This window comes from Mus pahari, chromosome 5 (assembly GCF_900095145.1).
Source record: "Mus pahari chromosome 5, PAHARI_EIJ_v1.1, whole genome shotgun sequence".
NCBI classification, from domain to species: domain Eukaryota; kingdom Metazoa; phylum Chordata; class Mammalia; order Rodentia; family Muridae; genus Mus; species Mus pahari.
In genome coordinates this window covers 52687521-52697440 of record NC_034594.1, presented here as the reverse complement: position 1 = coordinate 52697440, position 9920 = coordinate 52687521, and the positions used below count along the sequence as shown (strand labels likewise).

The 9920-nt window shown below is 53.6% G+C and overlaps 2 protein-coding genes across 8 annotated transcripts in view; one reads left to right on the top strand and one right to left on the bottom strand.

The window, feature by feature from the left end:
- The window catches only part of Rufy4 (RUN and FYVE domain containing 4), a 22426-nt gene extending 20736 nt beyond the window's left edge, over positions 1 to 1690 (bottom strand). For all 3 annotated transcript variants that reach the window (XM_029539346.1, XM_029539347.1, XM_029539348.1), the window contains exon 1: positions 1426 to 1690. The gene's annotated coding sequence lies outside the window, so the exon portion shown is untranslated. The remainder of the gene's footprint in view (positions 1 to 1425) is intronic.
- A 452-nt stretch (positions 1691 to 2142) lies between these two features.
- The window catches only part of Tns1 (tensin 1), a 213641-nt gene continuing 205863 nt past the window's right edge, over positions 2143 to 9920 (top strand). For all 5 annotated transcript variants that reach the window (XM_021197450.2, XM_029539336.1, XM_029539335.1 and 2 more), the window contains exon 1: positions 2143 to 2313. In XM_021197450.2, the coding sequence (XP_021053109.1) occupies positions 2158 to 2313 (156 nt within the window). In that variant the 5' untranslated portion in view covers positions 2143 to 2157. The remainder of the gene's footprint in view (positions 2314 to 9920) is intronic.

Sequence of the window (9920 nt, the reverse complement as noted above, 5' to 3'; positions counted from 1 at the left end):
CTCTCTCTCTCTCTCTCTCTCTCTCTCTCTCTCTCTCTCTCTCTCCCTAGCCCTGGCTGTCCTGGAACTTGCTCTGTAGATCAGGCTGGGCTCTGCCTATTGAGTGCTGGCACTAAAGGCATCCATCACCACCCAGCTGCCAGTTGTGTCTTGAAGACTGACATATAAAGACGTGAGCCATCGCTGGCGTTGGTCACCCTGGCCATTGCTGACATCTTTGTCTCATTCAATCCCCTTAGTAGCCTCCAGAGCATGGCATTGCACATGGTGACTAGGCACAGAGAGGGTAAATCTCAGTATCACAAAGTATCAGTCCAGTATCACAAGGCTGTAAGCTGAGCCATGATGACACCCAGCCGGGGAACTGTCACCTTTCCCCTTGGCTAGCCCCTGAGCCTCAGCAGAGTGTCATTGCCTTGGGACCCACATTCATCCTTTCCAGGGCCCCAGCTGAGTGGAAAATGTATGTTCTCTGGGAAAGCATGCAGAAGTAGACAGAGGGTGCAGCGTTGAGACTGAACCAATGTTCGGTGTGGGGAGCAGGGTGCCTGGCTTGAACCCCACCACCTTCTTTTGTATAACTCTACTTCTGTCTGCCAAGAGTCCTGGGGCTCAGAGAGGGGTACTGTTGCCCTTGAGGGATGATGTATGAGCTTAGGCTGAGATCCTGGCAACAAAGCCAGGCCAGGTGTCCAGCCTCCCGGGCAGGAGTGATGGAGTTTGTGGGCGGGGTAGCTCTGGCATGATCCTGTAGCGGTGGATCATGGGGGAAGGAAAGGAAAACGAAGAAAAGAAAGACTAGGACAGCAGAGTATGGAGCCCAGGACCGGGAGTCAGAAGACAAAGGTCCCGTCCTGGTCTGGTCACCCTTTCTTAGGCTCCACGTTCCTCATCTGTACACCAAGGATTAGACAGACGTTCTCTACAGACCTTTTCTAGGGTTCCGCTACCTAATTCCTAAGCCCAGGGACTCCCGTGCTCACCTGAGAAAAGCTTGTCTGTTTGGGATGTTGGCAGGAAGATTCTGAAGCCTGAGTATGTCCCTTGTGACTATGGGCTCTACACAGTCTTTTCCAGTTCTCCTGCCTGGGGAGTGACTCAGGCCCAGCCTGGAGGGGGCTGGACCAACCCTGGCCAGGGAGAAGTAGTAGAGAAAGATCAGGGCACTGAAGCAGAATGGGTGGCTTCCTCAAACTCATCTGGCATAAAGCCAATTGGTGGCCAAATACAACGCCGGTAGGGGCTTCCTTTCCCGGGCACCTGCTCCTGTCTTTCTGTCTTGATGCCAGTAGATGGCGGAAAGGGGCTGACTGAAGCGCTAGTGGGCTCGTTTTCTCGAGTTGTCTCTTCTGTCACTGGACTGAAAGTGACACAGGTGGGGAGAGAGGGCAAACGACCACCAAGTATCTTCCTCCCTCCTCTTACCCTTGCCAGCTGCAGGATCCCAGTCAGTGTTGGGGTGCCTTCTTTCCAGCCCTGTTACCCACTTCCCGGGGACGGAAACGCCAGGTGGGCTGCTCGGTGTGGGGTGGTCTTTCTCGCTGATCTTATTTGTCCTGGTGCTGGGGTCATCCTTTTTCTAGGCCAGGCTGGCTTGTGACTTGAAACCAAGAGTTAGGGACTTCTAGAACTACTTTTACGAGCTCGAGGAACTACTTGTAAGCAGGGCACAGAGCGATCCCCAAACATGCTGTTCTCTGTTCCATGTCCCGCCCTTCTTCCCGGTGCAGAGCCAGATCTACCCCCCCCGTGCTCCCCTCGTCCTCTATGTCACCGTCTCTGTCCCTTCAGATCCCTTCTCTCGTGTCAGTCTCTCAGTCGCTCACTAGTCACGGCGTCGCTCTGTTTTTCCGCTTTCCCAGCTCAGCCTGTCCCGGGGATCCCGCTGCCGCCCCTCCCGCGTTCCCGCGCCCTCGGGTCCCCTCCCCACTGTCTGCCTCCAGCGTCCGTGTCGCCGCCCCTCGCCAGGCCCCGCACTCCCACTGCCTGGCGGAGCGGTGGCGGAGGCGGAGGCGGACTCCGACGGGGCGGGCCGGGGGCGTCGCCCTTCTTTCCCACGTCGCAGACGCCTGGGGCCGAGAGGTCGCTGGGGCTGGGGGCGGGCCGGCTCGCGGGTAGTCCGGGTCCCCGCCCCGGGCCCGCAGGGTCCCGGGCCGGATGGGCTGCACCGTGAGCCTGGTGTGCTGCGAGGCGCTCGAGCCTCTGCCCTCTTGCGGCCCGCAGCCCCCCGGGACTCCGCCGGGCCCCGCGGGGCCCGAGCGCTGTGAGCCCGGGGGTGCGGCGCCGGTCCCGAGGAGGCGGCTGCTGCTTCAGGTAGGGAGCTGCGGGCCGGGTGCGGGCAGCTGGCACGGCAGAGCCCGGTCCATCTGGGACAGTAAGGAGTCTGGGAAGGTGTAGGTAGGAGAGTGGGAGGGCCCTGCAGCCAGTTCCGTGGAGGTCACACCTGGGCCTCTGGTGTCCTTGAAGGGCAAATACCTGTGAGACGTTGGTGCCAGGTCTGTGATCCACCACTACCGAAATTGAAGCAGGGGGGTTATAAGCCAAGGCCAGCATAGTGAGATCCTTTCTCAGACAAACTAAAACCAACCAAGACCCTAAACTCAAACTCCCCCAAACACCAAAACCAACAAGACAAAAAAGCCAAAACAAGCAAGAAGAAAGAGGGAAGAGCAAGCGGCAGAGAGAGGGAGGCAGCAGGCGATTAGTGAGAATCTGGAACCACCCAAGGGTGCTGGGGCGAGGAGAGAAAGGTTAATCCCTTCTTAGTTTGGAGCGGGAGGCAGAATGGTGGCTGTCTTGGTGTTTTCTACCAGGAGGAAGGGGCTGTTAGAGCCAGCAGGGCCCACAGCGGGGGTCTGAGGAGGTGGGTGGGTCCACTAGAGTCCCCCTTTCTCCCCCCTCCTATTCTTTTCAGGGTGAGTCTTGGAGCCTGGATGCTGAAAAGTGACCAGGAGCAAAAATAGCGATGACAAGGGAAACAGGCTGGCCGGACACGGCAGGCTTTGCATAGGCTCTGTATTTTCCTGGAGAGGGGGGAAAAATGGTGTTTTGTATCAGTAGGGACTGGCCAGCTCTAGTCCAGCCCCTGCAGAACCCTAGTCTTCCTCTCCGTTGGGACAGGAGGAGCATCCTCATGGGATGGTGTGCTGACTTTGTTCTGGGTGAGACTGGGACCCTTCAGTTCCTTCTCTGCTGGAGGCAGAGTTGACCCCAAGTGCATCCTGCAACCACATCCCGCAGCACCTCCCTATGGACAGAGGCGGGCTGATATGGCAATGTGTACTTATGCACATGTTTTTGTGAGTGTGTCGAGTGTCCAAGACACCCCTCTGCAGCACTTGACTGGCTGTTCCTCTAGGGCACAGATGATAGCATATCTGTGGTTATATGCCACAGGCACAGGCACAGGGTTGGGAACTTGTAAATGAAACGCCCTATCCTGCAAGGTGGTAGGACTGGTCACAATGAAGGAGAGATCTGGGGACAGAATTGTCATCTATGTCCCAAAGTGGCTGGTGTCCTAGCTGGATTCTCATAGAGTAATCTGGGGGAGGACTCGGGGAGCCTGGAAGTAAGAATTGGGTATGCCAGTTCCTGGTGATGGGTACAGAATTGGGGTGACATGATAGAGCTCTTAGGCTTCTGGTCCCTCCAAAGTCATTAGGATATCCTCCCCAACCCCCACCCCTGCTCAGTCCTCTACCATGCAAGATGTCCAGGGTTGATGAGGAGACAGCAGCCCTCCCTATCTCAGATCCTGGGTTATCCCTTTGAGGGTGAGTCTGAGCTGCTCCCTGGGGTTTGGGGATCCCTGGGAGGCACCTCAGACTTCACTGTACCTCGATGCTCCTGCCTCCTGCTTGGCAGAGCTCTCCAGGCTGACTGTCTGCTTCCCTGTTTTATTCTGCTGCCCTTCAGACATGGCCCCAACTCTTCTTTGGTCTCTCTATGGGCTCAGGACTCTTACTCCTGCCCACACTCTCTGCAGCCAGCCTTGCCATGGTGTGCGTGTGTGTGTGTGTGTGTGTGTGTGTGTGTGTGTGTGGATGCCCATTGGTCATATAGGGGTGGGTAGGGATGAATAACTGGGGCTGTGACCTGAGAAAGGAATCAGGGGCGCTGGAGGTGGGTGAGTCAGGGGAGGAGGAGGGGGAGGGTTTGTATGTACCCTCTGTGACAGCCACAGGGACAGGGATGTTTGTATTCAGGGACAAGTGTCTGTCTGCATTTGGATGAGCTGGTTTTCCAGGGGCCTCTTGGGAGAGCTTGCTGTGACTCATTCCCTCCCTTATCTGTATGGATAAGGCTCCGTCTCAGCCATATGCCCAGGTCCTGGCTCAAGCAGGGGCTGCTGGGCCAGCAGCTCTCTTGCTTACCCAGGACCCCATTCACAGGTAACTCTCAGGAGATGAAGGCAGCCCAGGAAAGAGCAGCCTCTGCCTATCACAGGAGCCCTGGCTGGAGGAGGTGTGACATTCACGTTCTTGTTCTGGATAAACATCTCTTGGGCTCTCACCCTCCCAGGAACCCAGCTCAGAAGCTACCAGGCATCTGGGCTGGCAGCCAGGGCCCTCCTACTGCCACAGACACGTGCCAGCCGCCATTCCTGCCTAGCCCATCCCATGGGCCAACTTCTTGCCCTGAGGCCGGCTGGGCTCACGTCCCTGACTCCCTTCAGCCTTGCCGTTCTCCTGCTCACGATGCCCCTTTTGCCCACCGCGGTACCCCTGTCTCCTATGCAGGTTACCTTCCTCACTCTGGTGAGACGCCCCCACTTCCCACCCCTACCCACTCTGTCTCTGCAGCCATGGCTACACTGGCAGGCCTGGATCTGAGACCTGCCCCGCCTCCCCGTTTGGAGGATGATGCCTGCTGCAGCTTTGTACTATCTGAGCCTGGCTCCTATACCCTCAGTCAGCTCTTATTTTAATTATTAATTTAAAAACATTTTATTTATTTATTTATTTATTTATTTATTTATTTATTTATTTATTTGTTCAGTGTGTGTGTGTTGTGTGCACACACCATGGTACATGTGTAGAAGTCAGAGGATAGCCCATGGGAGTCACTTCTCTCCTTCTAACCATGTGGGTCCTTAGGATCAAACTCACAGCATCACGCTTGGCAGCAGGGGCCTTTACCAGCTGAGCTTGTCATGGTCCTCAGCTGGCTTCTTTGGCCCTCGCAGTTTGTGCATGCTGAGCCCTCCTGAGGCTCCTGTGGAGGCCTGAAGAGGAAGGAGGGTGGGGCTTGGCATCCCTCCTGAGTGTTCCCGCCAAGCTCCTCTGACCTGGGCGCCAAAGGGCCTGGCGGGCATCTCTAGGTGCCAGCCTCGCCTCCTCACTCTGCCGTATCTGAGACAAGTGGGTGCTTGTCTTGATGGTGGCGAGAGCAGAAGGAAGAGGCTTTGGGATGGTTCCTCCTCCTCCTCCTCTTCCTCCTCCTCCTCCTCCTCCTCCAATCCACCCTGTGGGACTGCTTCTCTGGCCTCTGCTTCTCCCAGCCTGGAGTCCCTGAAGTTTAACAGACCCTCAGTCACCCATATTGTCACATCCTACGGCCCAGACCTAACCCAGCTCTCACGCCCGTGTGTTGGGTCACCCCCTCTTCTAGGAGGAGAGCTAGAGTTGGAGAGCTCCAGAGCTGAAGTTCATGGCTCTAAACCCAAGGCTGCCACACACTCTCCTGGTGAGAATGTGCTGAAGACTACAGGTGCTGTGTAGGGAGGAGCGTACACATGCCCACACGGCTGCGGCACACACAGTCACTGTCATGCGTCTCTCCGAACTCACCCTGGCTCTGCTCCCCTGCTTTGTGTTTCAGAAATAAGCACCCCAAGCTCAGAGGAGGGAAGGGACTCCCCTGATGTCATACATCAAGCGAATGCCAGAACTACTAGTGTATTCCAGTGTCCTGGCCCCAGAAAGATGTGGAAGTGGTGCTTCCATAGGGATGGGGAGAGACAAGGTCTAGCAGAATGAGTACCATGCTCACAGATTCTGGGATGGAGGGTGTTGGGGACTTCCAATGGAAGTTTAGAGACTTTCTTTAGTTGCCCTGGCTCCCCATGAGCCCCTATTCTGGGCCATGGTTGTGGTATGAGAGGGATAGAGGCCAAGGCAGGAGCCCGGGCAGATGATGATGATGAGGCCCTCTGGGAAGGAGGTGATGATGGAGCAGACAGAGTGAGTCTGAGGCTGGGTAGGAGCAGGGCTGGATAGGAGGTAGGGTGAGGTAGGAGAGTGGCTCCTCTCTTGCAAACACAGTGGCTGATGAGCCTCAACACATTCCATGGCTCAGTTAGGATGCTCTGAAGAAGCGTTTACAGCCACCCTAGTGACTCTGACACTTATGTGCTCCACACATCGAGTTAAGGAGCAGAGCCTTTGGTATACCTATGATCTCAGATTTTCAGAGGGCTGAGGCAGGAGGATTGCGAGTGAAGGGACAGATTGGACTATATAGTGAAGCTCTGTCTCACACAAAGGGAGGGGTGTATAGCTTGGTCATAGAGGACTTGCCTAGATATAGAAGGATTGATCACCAGTTGGGGGGAGGGGAGGAAGAGAAGTTTTCTAGCCCAACACTCCGAGGCTCTCCCTTCTCCCTCCTACCACTCATTGATTCCCCCTCAAAGGGATGTCCACCATCTTGCCTTCTGACAGAACACTCCGACCTGGTGTAGGATTTCTTATGGATGGGAACAAAGTGTGGACTTTTGTGCCTGTTATGGTCTACACTATGGCTATGAATTTTATCCTTATTCTTGTTCATGGTTATAGATTGCTCCTTCTCCTGGCTGGGTGGTACTCCACTATGTGGAGATCTCTTCTCTACTGGGAAGCATCAGGAGCTCTTGTGACTGACTTCCGTGTGACTACTTTCACATGTGGCGCTGGTGACTGTATGTTTTAATCTCTGCTGTGTAGATGCATACTTCCATGTTGACGGTTGTAAGAAAACTCAGCAAGGATCAGGAGGCCCTTTCTATAGATGAAGCATGCTGGGTATTTTGACAGCAGCATTGGTAATATCCTGAGCAGGGAGAAGAGACTCCCTGGCACCCTAGTGCTCTGCCATAGTGGTATGCCCCATGCCAGTCCTGTGTATGTCTCTGTGACCTCAGTGAGGAACTTGGGAGGGAGAGGAAGAAAGGGAGCTAAAGAATGACACCACAGTGGGATAGGTGGCCCTCAGCTGACTACCTTCTCCTTCTCGGTTTTATGTTCTGTCTGGGGGCAGGCCCAGTCCCTGGCAGGAACAGGAGGGTATGTTATGAGGCTGAGGGGAGGGCCCCATTCCTTCTCTCTTTCCAGATGGGCAGGAAGCCAGCTATTGCCTCCTTGCTTGCTGTATGAACTTGCCAATGTCCCCTGGCAGAGTGTGGTGCCAAGGGCAGGCAAGCTAAGGCAGCCCTCAGGGGAACAGAGGAGAGGAGAGGTTTCCGTCCACTAAAGAGGTATCTGGTACCCAGGGTCCTCCCTCTTTTTAATAGTCTGGCTCTGATTCCCAGCTTACTGTTTCCAGAGACCCAAGACCCAATGCTTCTGACCAGACTGAACAACCCCAGTGTCCAGAGACCTATCCCAGGACAGTAAAATAGATAAGCCCAAGTTCTGTGTTTTCTGTGTACCAGCCCTGTGTGTGTGTGTGTGTGTGTGTGTGCGCACGCACACATACATACACACATACACACATACATACACATGTACATAACACACATACACATATACACACAAATACACACATACACACATACATACACACATACACACATACATACACACGTACATACACACATACACATATACACACACATACACACACACACATACATACACACACACACACACACACATACACAAGTCTGAGCAATGCATGAATGTGGAGGCCAGAGGCTGATATCAGGTTGTCTTCCTTGATTAGTCACTTTATTTTCTGAAACAGGATCTCTCACTGAATCTGAAGCTCATTGATTTGGCTGGTCTGGCTGGCCATCAAGCTCCAGGGTCCTCCCCTCTCTACCTACTCCTTCCCAAGTACTGGGCCTTAAGGAAGCATGTCATCCATGCTGGACTTTCTATGTGGTTTCTGAGGATCTGAACTCGGGTCCTCAGTGTATGGCAGGCACTTTATCACCTGAGCCATCCCCTCAGACCTAATTCCATGCTCTTTTCTTTCCAGGAACAGGAGGAGAGTTAGTGGGGGCCACTTTGGGAATGTCTATTCAAAAGGCTGTTTCCCTGGTAAGTCTATAAGCCAGGGTCTCATATCGAGGCTAAGCTTCAGGGAACTCAGGGTCCCAGGAACTTAGCAGAAGTTTTTATAGCACACAGGTGCTCAGTGGATATAGTGATGCGCGGTGAGATGGGTTGAGGCAGAGAATCCGTGGAAGGAGAGAAGACCAAATGGAAAGCCACACCCCTGTGGACAGGTTTGGGAAGGGCTGGCTTGCTACCTACCCAGTGGAGCTCTTTGATCTTTTGCTCAAACTTGGGCTTCTCCTGGCTCAAGCTCCTTTAGGTGCCTGGTGGAGGGTGCACGTGTGATGAGAGAAGCCAGGGTTTGACCAATGGAGTCCATGTCAGGTGTGGCTGAAGGTCAACAGAAGCACAAACAGGGTTGGACGAAGTCAGCCAATAGAGCTTTGCCAGGTTAGAAACCAGTGAGACAGGAGATGTGATTTGGCAACCAGCTGGAGCTGGCAGTGGGTGGCAGTCATGGGAGACTGGAGCAGGTGTCTCCTGGCTTCAGTGTAAACCTTTGCCTATGCACAGCTGCTCTGAGCATTTCTGCCAGCAGCCTTCTCAGTAACTTCTGCGTGTCCATCTCTCCCATAGCACCCTTCTCATCTTTCCACAGCTGAAGCCAGAAGGGTTGGGAACGGCCTGGAGGAGCCACAGACATGATCTCAGAGTTTTCAGAAGCCATCCATGTCCATGTCCATGGGCTATCGTGTGGGTGTCACGTTGGTTTGGCACCCAGAGAAAGCCTCTCGCTTCTCTTGTGTCTGCTCACCTTTTAAGCCTCTATCCTTTCCACATCCCTTCCTTCATCTCCTTTAAATGTCCACTCTTTATCCTCCAGTATCTCATTTCCTTTCTCCCATCACTTGCCCTCTTCAAGCACTGTGTGCGTTCACATTGCTTGAGTCTTAGACAATTTCTGCTTGAGGAACAGAACGTCTGAAATGGACGGTATCTTTTCTTTCTTTTTTTAAATCTGTTTTTGGTTTTGTGAGACAGGGTCCTACTATGTAGCTCTGGCTAGCTTGGAACTTGTTATGTAGTCTAGGAAGGACTTGAACTCATAGCAATCTGCCTACTCCTGCTTCCTGGGTGCTGGGATTAAATGCATGCACCACCATGTCCAGCTGATTGTTACATCTTTAATTGCTATAGTTCATCCTAATATTGGGGCTTGGGGGACATTCAGAATGGTGTTTTTAGGAGACAACTCAGTTGATAAAGTGCTTGCCCGGCAAGCATAACAACCTGAATTTAAATCACTAAGACCCAGGTAAAAAGCCAGGCATGGTGGGTGTACCTGTACTCGTAGTTCTGGGGAGGCAAAGACAGGAGGATCGTGGATGCTTATTGCTGGCCAGTCTTGCTGAATGGGCAAGCTCCACCACTAGTGAGAGACCCTGTCTCAAAAAAAAAAATAAGGTGGGGGCTGGTGAGATGGCTCAGTGAGTAAGAATACTTGCTACCTACACATGAGGATCTGAGTTCAGATCCCAGCATTTGTATAAAATCTGAGGCAAAGCCACATGCATACTGTAACCCCAATGTCACAGGGAGCAGAGAAAGAGAATTGAAGAGGCTTGCTGGCCACTAGCTTAGCTCCAGGTTCAGCGAGAAATCTTATGTCAAAGAAACAAGGTGAAGAAGGGCAGGGCAAGACACTGAGCATCCTCC